The sequence below is a fragment of the Xiphias gladius genome, chromosome 8, assembly GCF_016859285.1.
Source record: "Xiphias gladius isolate SHS-SW01 ecotype Sanya breed wild chromosome 8, ASM1685928v1, whole genome shotgun sequence".
Taxonomy (NCBI): Eukaryota; Metazoa; Chordata; class Actinopteri; order Istiophoriformes; family Xiphiidae; genus Xiphias; species Xiphias gladius.
Genome location: NC_053407.1, coordinates 28,277,525 through 28,300,718, shown reverse-complemented (window position 1 = coordinate 28,300,718; position 23,194 = coordinate 28,277,525). Strand labels below are relative to the sequence as shown.

Sequence of the window (23,194 nt, the reverse complement as noted above, 5' to 3'; positions counted from 1 at the left end):
GAAGTATTAAAAGGGCACTTTAAAATAAAACAGGTTCAGAGTTTGTTTAGCCTATCAAAACACAGCTGTTTGGAAATGATTATTTTAAAGCTTCTTTTAAAACTATATAACTTCAGTGAACAAGCACTTTTCAACTCACTGTTGCATATATTTATATGCTCTGAGTGAACCCGTGTAAAACGTTTTCCTCTACCTTCCAATAAAACACACACAAAAACAACTCCTCTCTCATGCCAAGTTTTGGTTTACAATTAAATGTCATTTATTATGGGAGACTGAGAAGGGTCTGACGCAGTCCTGCATTAAATCCTACCTTCATGAAGGTTTTAATGTTGGAATCGTTTTGGAGTGGTGTTAATTTAACATAACGCTCATTTTGGAGGACGTAGTGTGCGGTGCCTCCGAACAACGCTGCGCTATGCAGAGAGGTGTTTCTGTTATTTTGACCCACCCTCACTGATACGAATGGGGTGGACAAAAAAATGATAGAAACACCTGTCTGTGTAACGCGGTACACACACGGCTGAATCAGCGGCTCTGTGAAATGAGGCTTCAACACAAACTGAACAGTGTAACCTCCATGAAGGGAGGATGTGTGGCAGGACTGCTGTGTTAGGCTGCGTTGGTTGTAGCCCGCCGGGTGTATACATTACTCTGAACCAGGCCATTCTGCACGATGAGTGCTTTTACTCGTGGCGCTTTAATTGTGCTCCGAGGCGATTATTTATAGATTATTTCTCTACACAAGTCGAGGCTCTGAATGGGCCTCCTTCTTCCATCGCTGGTTGACAGGAACGAAAACATGAAATGACACCGGACGGAGCCTTTAAACCCCCCGCCCGCCCTGTCCTGCCCTGCCCTGCCCTGTCCTGTCCTGCCCTGCCCTGTCCATTTACCAAACACACCAAGAACCTCTCAGCATACGGGTTCTGAAAATGAATATGTCTTGCTCGTCTTGGCGGCACGTCTGTACTCGTAATGTAAATAAATAAAAACAAAATAATTAATAATAATAAAAGAAAAGAAAAGCACGGGTTTTCGTTTCTACGTTTCGTACGCGGTGACGTCACGGCGCAACGACTCACACAACGTACCGCATTGTTGTTGGGGGAAGAGAAGCTCGGGCAGCCGCTGAGCTCAGCCACTTCTGACTGCCTTTGAACGGTCCTAGCGATCGGCGTGTGCCCTGATCAGAGTAGAACAACCGGAACCGGCTCCGTCGCCCTGGATACCTGCCGGTCACTCTCACGATTTTACTCGGTTCAGCGCGAGCCGCGGCCGCCGTTGGATGAGCGGACCGAATGTGGATTTAACTGCCGCTTCGCTCCTCAGGCCGCGCCGCCATTGCTGCTGTTTTTACAAGCTGAATTCGTGAAAACACCGAGGTAAGTTCAGACTCACTCTGTCCTCGCCTCTTTAATATCCGCCCCCTGCAGTCTGGACAGGTCTGAACACAAAACTAAACGTCGCTGCTCTGAGGAAAAGCCAACTTTTTCAGTCGAGGCAGTATCTTGTTGTGTTGGTCGCCATATTTCCTCTCCCCCCTCAGTTAATGTAATGCTAGCAGGCTAACGTTAGCCCGGTTTGTGGACGGAGTGTCCTAATGCGTTTAACCGGCGGCCTCATTGGAGGGCATCACCGGGTCGTCTTTTCTTGTAACAGACCTGTGTTGAGCGGACAACGTTGAAGCGGGCTCGATCACTCTCCCAGCTCAAGGTTGCGGTTCGGTTAAGTGGAGCTAACGTTAGCCGTGGCAGGCAGAGCCCGTTTCAGTAACAGAGAAAACTGTACGAGCTGCTGCCCTGAGCCGGTCATATTCAACGACAGCAACGACCGGCTCTCAGCGGCTTCAGGCGGCCGGCCCGAGGCTCCCCGACGTCGGCGCAGAGGCGTAGAGCTGCTCTCGGTGCATTTCTTTCATTCATCCAGGGAACGTTATCACATGCAGCCTGTTTCCGCCCCCCTGTACTACTGTCACTACACTGGAAACATGTTGATCTCGGAAATTAAAGCTGCACAAGCGCACAAACCGGAGCTTCACATTTCAGGTCTGCCAACTGAACCTCGTCCTCTGTGGCTGCATTTTGTTTTTGTCGGCTGCACAGGATAGAGGAGTCAGTTTTCAGTAGCTCTTCCATACGTACACATAAAGCAGAGAGCGGAAAAAATATTGATACTTTGTGGATCTCAGAAATTAAAGCTGCACAAACACAGACTGGAGCTTCCCATTTAAAGCTCCTGGCTGCAACACGCGTCCCCCGTAGAAGCCCGTGAAGGTATACTTGTTATTTAGAACCGCAGCTAACCATTATTTTCATTAATGACTAATCTGCTGATTATTTTCTCGCTTCATTGATGAACTGTTTTGTCTATAAAATGTCAAAAAAATAGTGAACGGTGTCTGTTAAAGTATCTCAGAGCCCAAGGTGATGGCTTCTGTGTCTTGCTTTGTCTCACCAACGGTCCAAAGCCCAAAGATCTTCCGTTTACTGTCATGTATGGCAAATGCCAACATACTCACATTTGAGAAGCTGGAAGTGTCACTTTCTTGACATTTTTTTCTTTAAAAATATCACAAACGATTATTCAATTGTTCAAGTAGTTGCAGATTACATTTTTATTATTATTTATTTATTTGCCAATTATGTTGACACACAAGAGATTTTGTCTCAGTGGCGCTCAATATACTTACACATAGTGCATAGAGGAAAGTTGACAGGATAAAGTTATGAACCTATATGGCTGAAATGATTTTCACGTAAAATCATTAGGTCGATCGACAGAAAGTTACTCAGCAACATTTCTTTAAAATTCCTTAATTGTTTAAGTCATTTTCTAAGCCAAATTCCAAACATTCTTTAGGTTCAGGAATAGACATTTGCTGTATTTTTCATCGTCTGTGATGGTTGACTGAATATCTTTTGTTTTTGGAGTCTTGGTCAGACAAAGCTAGACATTTAAATATGCCAGCTTGGGCTCAGAGAAGCTGTGATGGGCAATTTTTTAAATTATTTTCTGACATTTTCTAAATGACAACTCATTAATTATTTTAGAAAATAATCTATCTATCTGTTTAATCCAAAAAAATTTCAGCCCTGCTATAGACAGAAACACGTAATTTGACCCTGAATATACCTAAACATGTAGGACACAGATACAGACATACAGAACAAACTTAATAATATATGTTTTACCCAGGGCAGAACTGGACAAAAAACATTATGTATTACTAAGTCAAATTATTACTATAGTGAAGTAGAGATGCAGTCTTTTGCAGTCCAAAGATTTGTGGAACAAACATTATATGGATAATACCTACTCTACAAAGAGATTTTTTTATGTCGAGCTGAAACAATTAGCCAGTGTATTGATTAGTTGATTGCCAAGAAAAGAAACAATTTTTATACAAAAATTAATTGTGTTAGTCAGTTTGACATCTCCAGCTTCTCAAATGCAATATATTGTTAATTTCTTTTGTTTTTTGTTCAGGGCTGGGTGTCAAACCTCAGTACCTTTTGAATATTGGCTGAAAATTTTCTGTTGCTTCAAGTATTGAAAAGTATCAAAAGTTTGCAGCAATACCGTGGTGTGATTTCTGAGTGTTGTTGACATTCTTTGGATTGTTCCTTAAATAAATGAGGAAAGTCTTCTAACCTTGTACCGTATTATATTTAGGCAAAGTTCTTTATCTAAAACTGATGCATTTAGGCATATTTTGTTACGAGGGAAGAATAATTAAACATTTTTATATTAGGTATTGGAAATAGTTGTGGTATCAGCACCGTTGTAGTGGCAGGGACATTTTCAAACAATACCCAGCCCTAATGTAGTCAGGACATTTGCATAATTAGCATCACCCAATAAATGTTTACGAGGGTATATAAGAGCAACACCTGCAGCAGATGAGACTCAGCTGTACCATGTGAAAGACACATTTCACTGGTAATAGACTGGTAGCCTGTTACATGTTGCGTTTAGGTGCCTAAATCTTAATTCATGCTCAGCTGCTCAACGGTCTTGGTTATACGATCACGTTCATTTTTTTACATGTAGAAATGTTGCGGGAGGCTCATAGAAATCCTTAATACTTCTTTAAATGGGACCTGCAGAACAAGTGGAAAACACTAACTAAACTGACCCACTCACAGTTGTCTGCTCCTCCATGATTGAAGGCTGGGAGAGGTGGTGACATCCTTGTGTAAACACATTAACTGCCATTGTTCACAAAAGGCAACACTGAGGTTTCAGGCTGTTAATCATTGGGTGCAGGTTTCTGTTAGAGCCAACACGCACTGCTCTGTGTGGTGGTTGTTGCTTCACACAGTGAGCTAATAACATGAAAAAACTGTCGTCGTTCAGCAGTTGCTTCCACAACATCACATCGGTCAGTCATTGGCGCTGTTGTTTCATTTCTCTGGTTTTCAGGGTCTTTACGGCTTCAACATGAAGAAAAAAGGTCGAAATCACCGTCCGTCTGTGCTCAAGAGGGATTCGTCTCCCATCAAGCCGTCGCCCAACCGGGAGACACTGACGTACGCACAAGCTCAGCGAATGGTGGAGCTGGAGGTCGACGGCCGTGTGCACCGGCTCAGCATCTATGACAAGCTGGACGTGATCACTGACGACGACCCCACGGCTCAGGAGATCATGGAATGCAACAGCAACAAGGAGAACAACGAGAAGCCCCAGCAGGTCCTGGTGCGCTCTGTGCGCCTCAAAAACAACCAGCAGAAGAAGAACGCAGCACTCACAGCCTCACATGGCACCAGCGGCACCCACAGCAGTGCCAGTGGCCTGTTGGAGCCAAAGGTTAGAACGGTTGAATACAATCTGCCGGTAGTGCCGAGGAGGCCGGCACCATATTACAAATACACGGAGAGAACGGCGGAGGAGCTGGATGAGGAAGTGGAGTACGACATGGACGAGGAAGACTACGCGTGGCTGGAGCTCATCAACGAGAAGAGAAAGAGCGAGGGCATCAGCCAGGTGTCGCACAACCTGTTTGAGTTCCTGATGGACCGCTTTGAGAAGGAGTCGTACTTAGCCACACAGGGCCAGAGCGACCTGCAGTCACTGGTGGACGAGGACGCCGTCTGCTGCATCTGCATGGATGGAGATGGAGCAGACAGTAATGTTATCCTCTTCTGCGACTCTTGCAACATCGCAGTGCACCAGGAGTGCTACGGCGTGCCGTACATCCCTGAGGGCCAGTGGCTGTGCCGCCACTGCCTGCAGTGTCCGTCACGGCCCGCTGAGTGCGTCTTCTGCCCCAACCGCGGTGGAGCCCTGAAGAAGACGGATGACGACCGCTGGGGCCACGTAGCATGTGCTCTGTGGGTCCCCGAGGTCGGCTTCTCCGACACGGTTTTCATCGAGCCCATCGACGGCGTCCGCAACATCCCGCCAGCCCGCTGGAAGCTGACCTGCTACCTGTGTAAGGAGAAAGGCGCCGGAGCGTGCATTCAGTGTGACAAAATCAACTGTTACACCGCCTTCCATGTCAGCTGCGCCCAGAAGGCCGGCCTCTGCATGAAGATGGAGCCTGTCAAAGAACTGACAGCGTCCGGCGCCACCACCTTCTCTGTGAAAAAGACTGCCTACTGCTGCAGCCACACACCCGAAGGCTGCGACCGCCGGCCGCTCAACATCTACGAGGAGCCGCACCTGAAAAATGGAGCCTGCCACAAGAGGGCCGACAAGATGGGGAAGGCCCGGGCCAAGGGCTGGCCGAAGAAGAAGAGTAAGAGAGTGGAGCCCGAACCAGAACCAGAACCTGAGACCCCAACGAACTCTGGTCCCAGTATAACGGCCTCAAGGTAGGCAGGCAACCAGGACTCCCAGAATGCATCTTTCATATTAATCATACATCAATACTCAATCAAGTTTTCGTTTCCCCAGAGTCCTGATCCACTATTACTGCTGTAGAGTGCACACTAGTGGATTTAACAGGTCCACTCAGTTCCTAGTCATTGAGACCCGATTCCAGATCGATTTTTTTTTTTTTTTTTTTAAATAATTCTTGTATGTAATGTTCAGGATGGTTTTTTGACAGGCCAGTTTCTGATCAGTCTCAGTTTGGACCTGTTAAGACCTCTAGTGCGCACCAGTATCGCGACATTACTAACAACCAGTCTAGTTTAGGAGAGAAAAGCTTGACAATAGAATAACTTTGCTTTAATAAGAAACGGCTGCATTTAAGTTTGATTTTGGTTTACAACTTGTGGCTCTGCTCACATCATCCCCCCCGAATACTGAATGAAAGAAATGGTGAATTTTAATTGACTGTTCCCCTGTGGTTCAGTTTGGACACCATCCTGAACCAGGTGGCGGTTCAGAGGAAGCGTCCGTTTGTCGAGAGGGTGCTGAGCTACTGGGTGCTGAAGAGGCAGTCGAGGAACAACGTGCCGCTGATCCGCCGCCTGCAGGCCAACCCTCAGCCACCCAAAGTCAAGCAGATGGTCAGTGCTGATGACACACACCGGCTTCAGACAACGGCACATTACTCTTTAACGTAGTTTTTCTTACTGAACTGACATTTGTGTGTTTTCTCCAGGACCGTATGGAGACGAACCAGGTGCTGAAGGAGCAGCTGAAGGAGTGGCACCGCCTCCGCCATGACCTGGAGCGAGCTCGTCTGCTGCTGGAGCTCATCAGGAAGAGAGAGAAACTGAAGAGGGAGGAGGTAGAGTCAATTCAACATTTATTTGAAATCTCTGGAGAATCTATAAAGAACGGCAACAGGTTTCCTGTGTGGATATTCTGCACATGGTTTATTTCCAACTACCTGCAAAACACCATCCAGCCACATCACATCAAAAGCCCAGGACTACAACAAAACCTCATTTCACTCTGTATTTACTAACACACAGCTTAGCTTACAGTACATTTTGACGAGGTTTGTTGTACTTCATCAGTTTGAATAAATAATCATTTATTAGTAGTAAGAATACTAATTAATATTAGTTATTTATTCATAATAATGCTGTAGTAAGACAGAATGTGAAGTGAATTTTTGCCTTGTGTTATGCCTACAAATTTGACCGCTCAACTATTTGTGCAATCGTCTTCTATTTGTGTCAAACAACCATGTACTCTTTGTACCAATAAACACTGACTACGAAAACAGCAACATTCACACAACTGGAGTGACAGAAATTCACTTGGCGCTCAGTATTAACTTAACAAGAGTATAAACTCTGACATGTGATTGTTTATAATGTCTGATCCCGTTCACATGTATCAAACCTTTTCGACTGTGTGTTCTTTCGTCAGATGAAGCTGCAGCAGTCGGTGCTGGAGGTCCAGCTGACCCCCTTCAACATCCTGTTAAGGGCCGTGCTCAGTCAGCTACAGGAGAAGGACCAGTATAGCATCTTCGCTCAGCCCGTTAGCATCAAGGAGGTCTGCAACCATTTATCAGTCTACAAAAAACAATCAGAAGTGGTTACGTGTTGGGCAGAAGCTTTTTTTCTAGTTCACTCAGTTGTCAAACTTGCAAAATACAGTGGAAATGAGGAACACCTCCTTTCTGTAACATTACCGAGGGAAGTGTTTCTTCGGCAGGGCTCTGACCACAGCTTTATGTTATTAGGGTCTGTTCACTGTTTTCTCACACCAACAGTCCTCCCTGGTGGTGCTGCAGGATGGAGAAGAATCTAAACATCTTAAGTGCCTAAAACTTTTGGACAGTTGTAAATGTCCTGAAAAATGATCTGGGCCTGAAAGTTCCTTCTTGACCTTTGGGAACAATATACAAAACAAAATAATCCAAAACTGAAAAGGTCCATTTACTGGCTTTAGGAGTCGGTGAATGGAAAAAGAAATGATGTCTATAACGAAAGTGAATTCCTGTGAATCTTCTCCTGAGACAATCCACAGTCTCTGACATGTCTCCTCTGTCGCCTGCAGGTTCCTGACTACCTGGACATCATCAAGAACCCCATGGATTTCTCCACCATGAGGAAACGCATCGATGCTCACGGCTACAGGAGCCTGGAGGAGTTTGAGGCGGACTTCAACCTCATCATCGCCAACTGCATGACCTACAATGCCAAGGACACATTCTTCTACAAGGCAGCTCAACGGATGCAGGATCACGGAGGAGCCATACTCCGCAGGGCCCGCAGAGAGACCGAGCGAATCGGCTTCGACTTCCCCAGCGGGTTGCATCTGCCCGAAGCCCCGAAATTAGAGACGCCGCCCCCCTTCTCCTGGGAAGATGGTAGGTTGAGAAACAGGAACTCTGTCAGTAACATGTTGTTAATTGATTAACCGTTGAAGTACTTTTTTCCCAGTAAAATATCCAAAAATATTTTGTTGTTTTGGACATTTTATTGACCAAACAGCTAATGGATGAATCAAAAAATGAGTTGGTAGATGAATCAATAATTAAAAATTTAAAAATTATTATTATTTCACACTTCCACCCTGAGCTGTTTTATAGTCCCCCACCATCTTCGTAGTTTTGTTCTTAGCCTGAAGATGGTTAAAATCAATGGTGGCAGATTATCGCTAAATAATGCGCAGTGAGTATTTCTACTGACCAAAGATAATTTGTTAGAGAAAGAAGCTCCACTCTGTGGTGTCGCCGTACGATCACGAGTCGACTTTAGAAGTAGAAAAGGCTAAAATGTCTAAAGAAAATATAAGTGTGCTTGTTTGCGCTGGAAGTTGCAGGTGCAATCACTTCAAACAGCTCGAAATGTGAATACGTTCTATATGAAATATTGGATAGGAGTTGGAAGTTGAAGCACCTCAGTGAGTTGAAGTGTGGGCATTGAATTAAGCCTAAATTAGTTAAAGTAATGACTGAAAATCATTGAACTAATAGTGGTAAAGTAAAAGCTGAAAGTGTAAGAATAGATATCAGCTTAAATATTAGGTAATGTCTAAGCAATGAAAGCAACTGAAATGTTCTTTGACTAATGCACTGAGGGGAGTTGAAGTGTAAGAGATGAAAGCAGTTTAACATTCATTTGAAGAGTTAAAAATGAAAGTTAAAGTGGCAGTTGGTGTTTAAGCAGTGACAGCAACTGAAATTTTCAGTTGAAAATCAGTTGACTTGTACACACTGAAAGCAGTTGAAATGGAAGTGCTGGAGTGACGCAATAGAGATAACTGTGACGACCTTATGTGACTCTGACTGTCTTGCTCTCAGTGGACCGCCTGCTGAGCCCCGCCTACCGACAGCTGACCCCTCTAGAGGATCAGCTGAAGGAGCTGCTGGAGAAGCTGGACCTGAGCACGGCCATGAAGCACAGCCCGTCCCGGAGCAAGAGGCTCAAACTGCTCAAGAAGACCATCTTGGAGGTCCGCAGCGAGATGAGTCTGAAGAAGTCCCTCCCTCCGCCAGCACCCGCCCCCCCGGAGCCCAGCCCGCCCCCCACTGAGTCAGATGAGAAACCACTACCTGAACCCCCAGCAGATCCCTGCACTTCACGGGAGGAGAAGTCTTTACCTCCGCCAACGTTAGAGCTGTTGACCTCACCATCTCAGCTCGACACCTCACCCAGCAACTTGGAGCCGCCCCCTCTGAAGCCCGTCAAACCCAGCATGGACCAGACTCCCATGGAGCTTGACAGTGACACGTCTACCTCAGTACCCTCAGACCCCCCCAACGGGCACATCCCAGACCCACTGCTCCCCAACGGCGACCTCACCACCGAAGCCTCCGGCGTCTGCAACCGACGGACCAACGTCCTCTTCCGCAAGTCCAAGAGTGCCAGCCCACAGAAACCACCCAAGACCCAAGAGGCATCCGCTGTGCCGCCGCCGTCCCTGGGCGCCAAAACCTTCCTCTCAGTTGTGATACCTCGACTGGAGACACTCCTCCTGCCGAAGAAAAGAACCCGCAGCAGCAGCGCCGACGGGGAGGAGGACGATGAGGAGTCGCCTATAAAACGCCTCGGCACAGGTAACCATTCTGAGAACAGTTGTCACGTTTCGATTCCAAATTAAATAAGTAAAAAAATCTGCCCGTGATACAACATTAGCTAGTACGTCAAATAAGTCATTTTGAAATGTAGTTTGACTATACTGTGACAAGTTTCCCGTTTTTTTTTTTTTTTGTTTGTTTGTTTTTTTTCCCCCCTAATCTTCAGGAATAGCAAACGGTTTTGTGGTAGAGGAGGAGGAAATCTCTCAGTCTCCTCGCCTGCTGGAGCCTCGCCGCCGCTGTGCCTCCGAGTCGAGCATTTCCTCCAGTGGAAGCGTCCTCTGCAGCACGAGGTGAGTCCAGGAGGAAACATCCAGAGCCCTGCTGTCGACTGATAACACAAAGTTCGACTTTACTCCAAATTTTATAGCTTTGTCTATCATTTCTATCAGGAATGATAAAATACTTCTGACTAATAGTCAACAGCTGAGTTCTGGGAAGAGGGTGACATGATAGGAATGATGGAGAAAACTACGAAAAGAAGAACCAAGTTGTTTAAAAAAACAAATTTCCCTTAAACACACTGTTCTACAAACCCCCCATGTTTTATTTCCCACGTCTAGTTTTACATATATCGTAGTTTTTAATCTGAACAAAAACAGGTTTACGATAACAAGCAACACACGCACAACTTTGTGACAAGTCAAAACTAATAACCTGAAAAACATGGTGACAGAAATGCTGTCATGAATACATGAACAGATGTTTAATTATATATTATTATATTATATAAATTTCTTTTGAAGGTCATCACTGTCACCATGTAGTCTAAACTAGAGCTGCAACCAATAGTCAATTAATCAATTTATCAATTGAAAGAAAATAAATCAACAACTATTTTGATAATCGTTTGTCATTTTTCATGCAAGATACCAAATATTTAATGGCTCCAAGTTCTCAAATGTGCGTTTTTGCTTCTCTCTCTTACATAATATAGTAAATTTCATATCTTGTGGTTCTTGATTGTTGATTGAATAGATAGAATTTTAATGCCTCCATCATGTGCTTTCAGTTAATAAAGAAAATAAGGGAGATGAATTGATAATGAAATAATCATTAGCTGCAGCTCTAGTCTAAACTTTGACCATTTTAAAATTTCCCCTCAGCTGGTCCTACATCTGATGACACACGAGGTGTTTCTAAACTATTTCCTTATCTCGCTGTCTCTGCAGCACCGTCATCGTGTCTAAAAGCGGTAAAGGGCGGCCGGCGGCAGCTCGACGGAGCACCGTGGACGACAAGAGCACTCTGATGACCTGCATCGAGAACGGAGAGTTCACCAAAGCTGCCAAGATCTCTTCAGGTGAGCAGAGCAGCGTCTGTCTTCTCAGTCAGCAACGAGTGTTATCTGATGAATGTGCATGACACAGCATGGCAACGCTTGATTGGTCAGTTCTTCTCTCTGTCAGCTGAGGGCATTTACTAAACTTATTTAAAACTTCCTCTCTGTAATTATACTAATAGTGTTAATGTTCCAGCATGCATTGTTTTTATTTATTTCTCCCTTACGTCACCTTTTCTACTGTTCCTCTTTAAGTGAAGCGGATTATTATTGTGAGCGTCCAGGATTCTGCTTTAAAAGTCCTTTTTAAAAGGAAATTTTGAAATGGGATCTTACAGATCCAGCAGGTCCTCCCACATTGCCACACTAATGGAATTGCCATTGCTGGTTCTCAAGCTGAGTTCGAGGGGCTTCTGAGGTCCTTGATGAAGGCAGCAGAGACCCAAAGCTCGAAGTTGAAGCCATGGCAGAACTGTTACATGAACAAGGAAAACAGGAACAGGAAACCTGTGATGGACAAGGTGGAAGTGAAGTCCGTTAGTTCTCTGTGGGCTCAATAAATTATAGGCTCGTACCATAGCAAGTCAAACAAACAGTATCCATGTCTGGTGGACTGGAGACAGATAATCCAGCACAGTCAAGTTTTTATTGCCGAGACGACTTCAGGTGAGCAGTGCATTAGTATGGTACCAGCCTTGAGCCGCAGTATAGGCATTGTATGAGCAGGAGTATTTAAAAATGTCAAACGATACCCAGCCCTTTTGTGTGTGTGTGTGTGTGTGTATGCCTGGCTCAGTGTTTAGACTGGTAGTGTATGTTGCCACAGCAACAGCCAGGAAGAGAAATAACTACAGAGGAAAAAAATAACAACTGAACTTTAAAATGCAAGTGAAAATATTACTTTCATATATATATATATATATATATATATATATATATATATGTGATGTTGATCAAACAAGTATCTGACACACTGAAATAACCGAAGCCTACTAAATGATACACACCTTATTTTTCACAAGTCACTTAATCCAAATTCTGAAGCCCCTGGTTTGTAACTGTTGTGTTTATAAGCTTAACTTACTGACAGGATATGAATTAAAGTGTTGGCACTGCAGGGGCTACACAAAACACTTGGGAATGTACAGCATCGTTACAGATTGGAGCTGCTCACAGAATTAATGTTGGTGAGCTGCCGTCAGCAACATTTGTCATTTTGAGTGATGAAAGCTAAAAATGAGAGCCACCTGAATTGTTTTTTTTTTTTTAAATGCTCTTTACTAATTAAAAAAAAAAAAAAAAGAGCGGGAGTTGGAGCTTAGTGGGTCCGTGTATTTTGCCAGCCTCGGTGTCTGATCTCACTCAGTCGCACCGGTGGAGAACAGAAAGGAGACAAGAGGGGGAGGACAAAAGGCAGAGTTCAGGAAAGAAAGAATCCCCGTTTCAGTCGGCTGTATTTTAACTGACGCCTTCCATTTCAAATATGCCTGGACGATCCCTGACACTCGGGACAAATCCGCTTCCCCTTTATAAACCTTTTATCAGCGTAAATAGCCTTAAATTATCAGTGACTATTAGGAATCTACTCAGATGTTTTTTAAAGGTAATCTTTAAAAAACGTGTGTGTGTGTGTGTGTGTGTGGCTTTTTGTTCAGACTGGTTGTGCTCTGTGTCTGTTGCAGTGAATCCTTCATAACTTGCTTGTTGTTATTCCTGTAGAGGTGTGGAAGCCCACCGCTGCTTCTCCATTTGTTCTGGAGCCTCTTAAACTAGTTTGGGCTAAATGTAGTGGATATCCCTCCTACCCCGCCCTGGTGAGTGAGTGTTGGTCCACTCTGTGTCTCATTACCCATCCGCCCCTCTGCCATCGTGCGTGCCGTAGCTCGTGATTTGTGCTCACAGCCATGCGGGAGCTTCCAGCTGGCCAAACGTGGACTGCTTGTTGTGTGTGGAGTCGGCCGCTTCGCTCAGAGCGTTTCCGGCTCGACTCAGCTTTGCATGTTTGTGTCTCTGAGTGCGGGCTTCTTCTGTGCAACCGCCGCCACCAGGATTTACTCCACACGACGACTGTGGCGAGGCCTGTCTCACTCAGTCTCCACCCGTCTGTCTGTCTGTTGGTCCTCACAGATCATGGACCCCAGAGTGCGGAGGACGGTGTGTCAGCACAACGGGGTGGAGCTTCCCCAGCCACCGCTGGACGTTCTCAGAGCCGGAGAGCGGATGCAGTTCAGGTCCGCAGAGAAACTCTTCCTCGTCCACTTCTTCGACAGCAAGCGCAGCTGGTGAGGAACTCGCCGACCCACTTCGCTGTTGTGTCAGGGAAAAAGAAACCAGATGGGTGAAAAATAAAGTATCTGAAAAACAAAAGTAATCTGCCTAGAAAAGCATAAAATAAAGCAGGGGTTTAATAAAGTATCTTCTTTTTTGCCTTTGTTGATTCCCTAGACGGTGAATTTTGGATGCGTATTATTGGCCAAAGATTTCTCTTAGAAAGATCTGAGAAAAGACTGCTCAGGATCAAAGCTTTTCAAGATCCTGTTTTGACATGAGTCCTCATGATGTAGCTTAATTTTTCAGATGATAAAAGGCTGACACAGTGATTGATTTTATTAGGTAAAAGTGGTCAAATTTAGATTTGAGCACCCAAAGATCTGGCCTGATTCTTTGTCTTTACAGATAAGGGGTTAATGTATGCTGTGATTTTGTGGTTTAAGTGTCAGCAACAAAGACAGACAGTCACCTCAGTTTTGTCTTTATTTAGCAACAGATAATTCTGGCACTTCGGTCGGTGTTAAATGTACTGACACACGAGTCATAGGACCACAGTCTTCCGGGGAAAGAAAAGTGTGTCATCAGATGAATGTGGTCAGAAATGTCGATATTTTCTATGGGGCTTGGGCAGTTTGTGTAATTTACAAACTGCACAAAGACTGTCACATCACCATGTAACATTAGGTTGATCAGCTGGAGTCAAAACAACTCCCTCATCTCCAAATAACAAAAGCAAACCAAATTACCACCAACCAAAGAAAATAAGCAGCGAGAATCCAACGCACGCATGCTCAGATCTTAACATTTGAAGCTATTTAAGCAAGTAACCCAATAATGCAGTAAAACGTAACGTGCATTTCCGCTGCGGTTCACAAGATGGTACAAAATGGGAAGCTGTGACACTATTGAGTGGTTACAAGCCAACACCATGAAAGTAAAACATACTGTAGACACAGCAAGAAATAAATTGTACAGTGACAATCAATTTAAAAGCAAATTAAATGAATAGTAAATGAATAAAACTAATACTGGACACCTGGTCAAAATATAGCAAAGGTTGCAAAAGATGAGTTCTGAGTTTTCTGAAAATGGAACGTTCTGGTCCTTGATTGAAGTCGGCTTAGCCGCGTTCGAAGCCCTGTGACCTGTGACCGCATTACATCAGTGTTCCCGCGCCAGCGACGGGGCTTAAATGCCCGACACCGCAACGAGAGAAGATTCTGGAGCAAAATCCGATTAAAACGCACCTGTACCAGCAAAGAGGAGTGCCAGCATAGTTGAATGCCGCTTCAACAAATTCATAATTAATGGCGATAAGAGATAAATGTTGATCATCATCCCGATCTTTAAGCGGGCTTTCCACTGCGTCTGTGTGTTGCTTGGCAACCATTCTGCTAAATGTCGCTGAAAAACGACATTGCTTGGCAGAAGGATGATTATTTGTTATCAATAAATTGTTGCATGTCTTTATGCTGTGTTTATTTTCTGAAGCCTTTCCAGGTACATGTGGTAACCGTTTTATAAAAGCGATAAACCACGCGAGGCCGTGGTTTACAGTGATTTTAGGACAGTGGCCTCTGGGGGCTCACTGCTTGTCTCTGTGGTGAGACTGGGGCCGGTGATCGGCGTCACCGCGGACATGAGGAGTGAGTCAGCAGAGCAGTCATGTGTTAGGGACATGAACCGCGCGGCGCGAGAATCACCTGTGATCCCCGTCGTCAAGCGCTGACCTCTGTCTTCTCTCTCCTCAGGCAATGGCTTCCTAGATCCAAGATGGCTCCCTTCGGGATTAACCAGACGCTCGATAGAGTCAAGCTGACGGAGGCTCGCTCCTCCTACATCCGAAAAGCTGTGCAGCTCGCCTTCGACCAAGCCATGAATCACCTGAACCGTGGCAGCGGCGAGCTGGAGCCGAGCGCCGGCCTCGCCGTCGCAGACTGAACCCCCCCCTCCCGATCCCATCATCCATTTCTCCTCTTTGACCTTTTAGCTTTTTGTTTTGAAGAGCAGAGACGCTCTGTTTCTGCCTCGCACGCACAACACACGCACACACACACTCTCGTCATGTTTACCATTTCCTACAACTGGATCGTTTTCACGCCTCCCTGCACATCTGTCCTCCCGTCCGAAATACTGTAGCTTGTGACGGCCATCTTGTTTTGTCAAAAGAGCTATGCAATGAAAACGACTCGGTTAGCGGGTGCAAAAAGTGGAAAGAAAAAAGAAAAAAAAAAAAATCAAACTCTGGCTGTGAGGACAGAAAAACCACGGGTCTAAACCTGTCGAATGTGTCAGAGTTTGACCTCTGACCTCCTTAAATGTGCTGCAAGACTGCTGCAACAATCTCACTGCCATGAAAATGTCCATCGGTGTGTGTGTGTGTGACGGCAGCAGCTCCTGTAAATATCGTGTACAAGGTCTGACACTAATTTATTCACTCCCTCGGTTTGTTTTGGTACACCGTGTTCAGATATTTATACAGTCAGAGGTGATGATCCACGTCGTGTCGGCGTTTCTGCTGGTGCTATCTCTACAGAGAGAAAATAAACAAACATTCATACTGTACTGAACGTTTTTATTTCAGCTCCTTTTTTACCGTTTTTGTAAGTTATTGAGTTCTCAAGCTTCAAGTTCGTCTTTGGCATTAATTTTCTCGTGTGGTTTTTTTTTTTTTGTTTTTTTTTGTTTGTTTTTTACCTGAATGTTTTTACTGGACTACTTTATTTTTTTTTTTTTTTCATTTGTTTGTTTGTACATATTTATATAAAATCTATATAGAAGCTCTCAAAGTTTAAAAATGCCTAAAGTGCATCATTCACACCGAAACCAAAAAAAATCTGCTGCCCACAAGTTTCCCACTAATGTGTTTGTTTTTGTTTTGTTTCTTCCCCCCCCCTCACAGTTCAGTTGTGTTTTTTCGGGTTTTCGGCCTTTTCGTATCCTGTGTGCTGTGATGAGTTCAAGTCTTCTGTAAAACGTCACAGATCCATCTTTTCCACCTGAACTGACCTACAGTCAGCAGTAGGAGAGAAGAGAATGTGCCTGTACTAATTTATTGTAAAACAGAAAATGTATATGCATTACTTTATAGAGAGAGTATTGTAAGAAAATACTGCGGGCACACTAGGAGCCACATGTAGAGGCCCCTCCTCTTCCTCTATTGTGCGTGAGTTTCTTTTTCTTTTTTTTTTCTTTTTGTTTGGATTAATAGCATTAAAGCTGAGATGGGAGGTGATAGTATTTGATGTTTTGTTTTGGCAGGGTAGCGATGGGTAGACTTCCTGTTTTTCTTTGGCCCCTCTGGATGTGGATGTTGTGTGTAAATAGATTTGGTACTTTAGCTGATTCTCTGGGAAAAACCACAGTAATAGCCAATGGGAGTGGAAACCAGCCGACAACAGGCCGGTGGGTTTTTTATACTAAAACACTGAAAATTAAAATATGTTATTGAATCACTGATTGAACGCGTCCTGGTTTTTATTATCATTTTTTTAATTAATTTCTATTATTTTGATTTTATTTTCTGCTATTTCTACCATTCATTATTATTTTTCATTATACTGGTTTCATTTATTTTTTTTTAAGGTTAATTTTAGTATTTTGTATTGTCCTTTAGTTTTTTTTTTTAATGATCCTTTTTATTTAATTTGAATTCAATTTTATTTAATGATTTTTAAATTATTTGCTATGATTCTGTTTTTAAAGATTTATTTTTAAAAAAGGAACTGTCATTTTTCTTTTTACATTTTTCCTTTAATTTTTTTAGGTTTTAAATATTTTTTCATCTAAATTGTGAAGTGTACTGGATTTTGTATGTTGTGTGCACAGGACCAATTAGTATAACAAACCTCAAAGTTTTGTACACAAACTGAAAAACACAAGGAAAAAATTCCATTACACAAACAAAACGAAAATAAAAATTAAAAGAAGCTCCCCTCCCCCCAACCACAGTGAGAATTACACAAAAACACTATGTTGAGACCAAGTTCTGCCACTCGGATCAGAGAGAGTTTAATTTTTAATTATTTATTGTTAAATGGAGAAAAATTAATTGAGATTCATTTTTAACATCAGGTGAGGGATTTACATAAATCATGTAAAGTTCATAGAAAAATTAAAACTACAACCTATATATCTATAACTATATCGATATCTATATATACGTATACATATATATAATGAAATGCAGGAAAGTGGCTGTTTTTGATGCAGAAAAAATACTGCCACTTTCCTGCCCTCCATTAACCGGCCACAAGGTGGCGCTTTTGCTGTGTCCCTGAAACGGCCGTCGATGCAGAAACGAAGACGAAACACTGCGGCCTCTCAGCCGCTGACGTTCAGCATAAAGATAAAAAAACCGCAGGGTTTCCTGGGACAGCGTTGACGCTCTCACACTCTTCCACTGCGGCTCCGAGCAACACGAGGAGCCTCCGACGATGATACCTGGAGACAAACACCGAACCCTCTCTGTTTGTCTCTGCGTCGGACAAATAATAATCCACATACTGTTAAATGTTGACCGTGATTATAATGGCAACATTTCAGTCAGAGAGACCCCATCAGACCTGAACTGCCTCTCCCCCCCCCCCGGGCAGCAGAAGCAGTCTGCCATAAAGGCCCTTGTAATAATTCCGGCACGTATCTGCATTTGAATCCCGAGCCTCGCTTCAACATTTGGGAATTTTTTCCCCCAGTGTTTCTACAGACCCCTCCTCTGTTCCAGTCACGTCGCCCCTATCGTTTGCATTTTGCCAGATGGAGCATCGCTGGCTGTCGCTGCAACCGAATTCACCTGCAGGCATCATCACCGCCTCTTCCTAATTCATATGAATTACTGGATGAAGTCGCTCACAGCTGGATTGGTAAATCCAGAGTTGACAGAGCAGGTTTAATCTGATCATTTTAATCTGTTTTTAAAACCGTTTTTCCATCGTCCTGGTTTCATTTTCAAGTTTTTAGTGAATTTTATTACATTTTCATCGATCAGTTTTTCAAATAATTTATTATATTACTTTATTCATTTAGAACTTTTTTTAAATAGAAAATATTCTTGGGTTCTTTTAAAAAAACTTTTTAGTAATTTTGAAACATTACGCACAAATAAACTGAAAAGAAAGAGGTGCAAGGAAAAACAAGGGGAACCAAAAAACAAAAACAACCCCTCCCTTCAAGCCACGGTGAAAACTCATCTCAAAAAATCAAACCGTACATTTGCTTTGGACTGTTCAGCCCGCTGAGGGAAGCGGGGACCAGGTTTCATTTAAAAGGCAGGACGAGGAGCTCAGAGTGGAACCACTGCTCCCTCATGTTGAGAGGAGTCAGCTGCTGCGGTTCAGCGTCTGATCACGGCGGGAGGAGACCCGGAGCACGCTGGAGGATTACGAACATGAGACCCCCCAGGGGGAGCTGGAGGATGTGGCTGTGGGCGGGGACGGACTGGGACGGGCAGGCGAACACAGTGCGGGTTTGTCTCAGCGCCCTAACTTTCATTGGCAGCACTGTACAGGCCGATGTATCGTAGTATGACAAATGCCAGTGATTTCAAAGCGATGCCATGTTTCATATGGGATCTTCATCTCTAGCTGAACAAACAATATTCACTCAGAAACAGGTGAATTCTCATCCTGCATAAACACATTTGAATAGATGGTGCTACACCAGCACTCCATCATCTTCTCAGTGCAATCTCGTTTATGGACTTAGTATTTGATAGCTCCGCTGAACGATGAAGGTCCGACCTTAACACAAAACCAAGGCCAGTTACTTGACTCACCACCTGCCCTCTTGTTGGTCTGGATCTTCGGATCCCCTGCGGCCCGTCTCCCCAGCTCCTTTCTGCTGCTGCTGCTGCTGGTGGTGCTGGTGGTGCTGGTGCTGCTGGTGGGGCTGCTGCTGCTGCTGGTGCTGCTGGTGGTGGGGCTGGTGGTGCTGCTGGTGGTGCTGCTGCTGGTGGTGCTGGTGGTGCTGCTGGTGCTGGTGCTGCTGCTGGTGCTGGTGGTGCTGCTGGTGCTGGTGGTGCTGGTGCTGCTGCTGGTGGTGCTGGTGCTGCTGGTGGTGCTGGTGCTGCTGCTGGTGTTGTTGCTGGTGGGGCTGGTGGTGCTGGTGCTGGTGCTGCTGCTGCTGGTGCTGGTGCTGCTGGTGGTGCTGGTGCTGCTGGTGGTGCTGCTGGTGCTGGTGCTGCTGCTGCTGGTGCTGCTGCTGGTGGTGCTGGTGGTGCTGCTGGTGCTGCTGCTACTGCTGCTGGTGCTGCTGCTGGTGGTGCTGGTTCTGGTGCTGGTGCTGCTGGTGCTGCTGGGGCTGGTGCTGCTGGTGGTGCTGCTGGTGCTGCTGGTGCTGCTGCTGGTGCTGGTGGTGCTGGTGTTGCTGCTGATGGGGCTGGTGGTGGGGCTGAAACTGCCACCAAATTGCTCTGTTAATTTTTTTTTTTTTTTTACATTTACAACTAATAATGCTGAAAACTAAAAACCCCAACAACAACAACAACATTATTAATAATAATAATAATAATAATAATAAAAATAATAATAATACACTCATAATAGTTAGTTCATTAGAAAATGCATTAAATTGTGATTTAACAGAAGGTCTCAGAAGGTATTTTTCCTGTTAGACGATCAAAGGTAGCATCAGTAGAGGTAGAGGTGCTTGTTATTACTCAGACAGACATGGACGCTGACTGGTATCTGGGCCAGGGGAGCCCAGCTCAGTTCAGCGGGTCCTGACGGCCATCGGTGTCCTTCGGTCCACCTTCCGGCTATGGGCAGGGCGTCCGAGCCACTCCACCGCCCCCCGGCACCATGTCCCTCCGTGCGGTTCGCCCACAGGATCCGGCTCTTGTCCACGTGGGAGCTGCGCCGTGGACACGGGAGGGCGGGAAAAGCCAGATGACATCTCTTCGTTGAAGCTTTTACAGCAGCTGCATGTCGGCGTTGTACAGCGCTTTCTTCTTCTCGTCCTCCTTGTCCTTATAAATATGTCGGTCATCCAGTCGCCGGTGTGTTTCGGAAGCAGGAGGAGGCGACTGGGTCGGCGGTACCACGGGTCAACGAGCCAATCGTCAACGAGCCCGCGCCGTAGACCGTCCAGCTCCTGATATTCAGATAACAGAAGGGGACGGAAATGCACATTAATTAGCTTTTTCCTCTGCCAGTTTTTGTGGGTTTGGAAATTTGGAGGGAAACCTGGCCAATGTTTCAAATTTTGCCGACGACTCATCATTAAACCTCAGGAGCAGATATTCTGGGCGCCCCGCGCTCGTCGTCGGGCTCAACCATACAGACGCTCCCCGGGTCTCTGAGGTCTAAAATGCCTTTGAAGTTGGAGATAATTATCCATGCAAGCGGGTAATTAACAGTGTCCAGCTCATAAATAAACACATTTCCTCCACGCGCACACACACACACACACACACACACACACACACACACACACACACACACACACACACACACACAGACACACACACACACACACACACACACACTCCATTAATGCAGCGGACGCTGTTCAAAACCAGCTGGAGATGTCAGCAGAGTTGGTCTGACTCAGATCAGCTCAGATTGGTTCGGTCAGGTTCGGCTGCGTTTGTTCAAATTCAAGTCTCATGGGTCCCTAACAGGACGTGCATTTTGTCCCTGCACCCCTTTAGTTGGTGTTACTGTAATTGTGATTATTCTTATGTTCTTTTTAAATGAATATATGCATTGCATGTGTTTTTTAAACAAAGGTTTATTGTTTCTGTTTTAATTATATATATATAAAATGTTATTATTTTAAATTTGGTTGGCGATATATAACAATAGCTTTCATATTTCATTTTTTTTTTACGTGGAAAAATTTCTTGACATGCTGGTTGCATGTCAAGACCAGTTGGACCCTGGCTTCCTCGTGCCTCGAGTCACGGTGAGGAGACGACGGTGCCGGAAGAGGAGCGTCTCTCGGAAAAACCCTGAAAGGTTTCCAGGTCAGGATAAGATCTATATTTGGACTTTTTTTCCCCCCGTGTGGGATGGGGAGAGGTGGGGATTACGGTGAGTGTGAGGAGGATTTTCAGGAAAGATTAAGTCTGTAACACCATGTGCGCAGAGGAACTCATTCAGGATTTGGAGGTAATAATAAGGTCCTTGTCGTCCACGCCGCAGGAAAGAAAAAGCTGAGGGTGGCAGTTCACAGATTCAAATAGAAAATTCAGGTGCTCAGTATTTAGAAAACTTTTTTCAAGTTCTGCAAACTGGTTTGGTTAAATTAAGGCACCATATTTAGATATGAGAGACTCGGCCTTGAACACTTGGGTTACCGGGTCAATCAGTCGAACCTGAATGAAATCTGTTAGACCTCAGTCCCATCGGGCCGCGATCTGTGAGTCACGAGTTCCAGGAAAAAGAAAAGAGAGAAGTTTAGATGAGTGACCGTTAATCCCGGATGTTAAGAGTACAACACCCGAGTGAGTCATCTGCAGGGCAAAGTCTCTCTGCTTGGACACTGTGGGGACTTAAAGCCGTTACCACACCGACTTTATGAGGACTCCCCCGCCGAGCGGGGACACGTGCCAGTTCCCGCCAGGAAAACTGTTAAAGTTGGTTGTGTGACAAAACAAGCGCTCAAACAAACATGTTTTTGTGCAGATCCGCAGTCAGACATCGAAACAAAACATCTCCTCGCTGAAAACAAACAAATGGTCGCTGTGTTTGTGTGAACGCCTCAGCTCGCCGCTGCCTCCGTCCTTGTGAATATTAATGCACGGCGGCGGCTCGTCACCTTTGAAGTTTCTAATGCTATTAGCAGCAGAGAGAGCTCTGCCGAAACCACCACAATGGTGGAGTAATTACACAGCAATTATGGCTTTGTAATGAAAAGAGAAACCAGTGTTCTCAGGCCGCGTTGGGCTGCTGTTAATCAGTCGAAGGGAAACAAAAGAAGGTTCCGGTCTGAGAGCGGGAACAGCGGCTGCCTCCGGGAACCGCCGCGGCGGTGGTAAAACGTTTAGTGTACGTATTGTTTGGAGCAGTCTGAGCGTTAAGACGTTCTTTTATCCTGGCCTCTGACTCACGCAGGGTGGGAGACGGATAAAGAGTGAACAAAACACAGCGAGGCCCAGTGGAGACGAACTCACGAGCCAAGTCTTAAGGTTTTTACTTTTAAATTGCTGACGTGCCCGGATAGAATTCAAAACAGCAAAATCCGTCAAAATCAGATGAGATCGATCTGACGCGTTTCCCCGGTTAGCACAGTTTGTTCTGGGCCGGTGTGAAAGCTGTCAACCGAACCCTGGTGCGAGCCAAACAACCAGACTGAGACTGGTCCCGGTGTGGTTCGTCTGGGGCCCGAAAGCAAACGGACCAACCACAGTATTTTATTATGATAGTCGATGTTAAAACTGGTGTGTGATGATCTTGTGCCCTCTCTGTGCACTTAGGCAGCTCCTTCGAGTCCATTAAAACAAACGCGTGAGATGGAGACACCATAGTAAAACCCCCGACAGTCTCCTTTCTCTGCCTGTTTGTTATTATACATAACATGCTACTAAAGGAATCAGTTATTTCTTCATGAGCTCCCTGTGACGCCGGAGAATAAATAAATAAATAATAAATATACACATTGGAAGCACTTAAGTGTTGCGTGACCTGCCGTCAGTCACGTGCATTTGATTTTCCCACGCGGGTCCCGACGTAGCGCTGATGATGCAGGACCATCGCCAAAAAAAAAAA

At 44.9% G+C, this 23,194-nt stretch overlaps 1 protein-coding gene across 3 annotated transcripts; it reads left to right on the top strand.

Moving 5' to 3' along the window:
- Nucleotides 1-1,083: 1,083 nt before the first annotated feature.
- LOC120793304 (bromodomain-containing protein 1-like) lies at nt 1,084-16,141 on the top strand. Of its 3 annotated transcripts, XM_040133249.1 has the most exons (12): nt 1,084-1,385; nt 4,426-5,816; nt 6,302-6,458; nt 6,554-6,682; nt 7,273-7,401; nt 7,909-8,221; nt 9,158-9,913; nt 10,101-10,227; nt 11,107-11,251; nt 12,938-13,030; nt 13,344-13,498; nt 15,239-16,141. In XM_040133249.1, exons 2-12 carry the CDS (start codon nt 4,444-4,446, stop codon nt 15,426-15,428), a joined length of 3,567 nt encoding a protein of 1,188 aa, XP_039989183.1. In that variant the 5' UTR covers nt 1,084-1,385; nt 4,426-4,443; the 3' UTR covers nt 15,429-16,141. The 3 variants fall into 3 exon arrangements, with proteins under 3 accessions (XP_039989183.1, XP_039989182.1, XP_039989180.1); XM_040133248.1 differs by lacking the exon at nt 12,938-13,030 and having other exon boundaries at nt 11,107-11,237; nt 15,239-15,354; XM_040133246.1 differs by lacking the exons at nt 12,938-13,030; nt 15,239-16,141 and having other exon boundaries at nt 11,107-11,237; nt 13,344-14,940.
- Nucleotides 16,142-23,194: the final 7,053 nt, after the last annotated feature.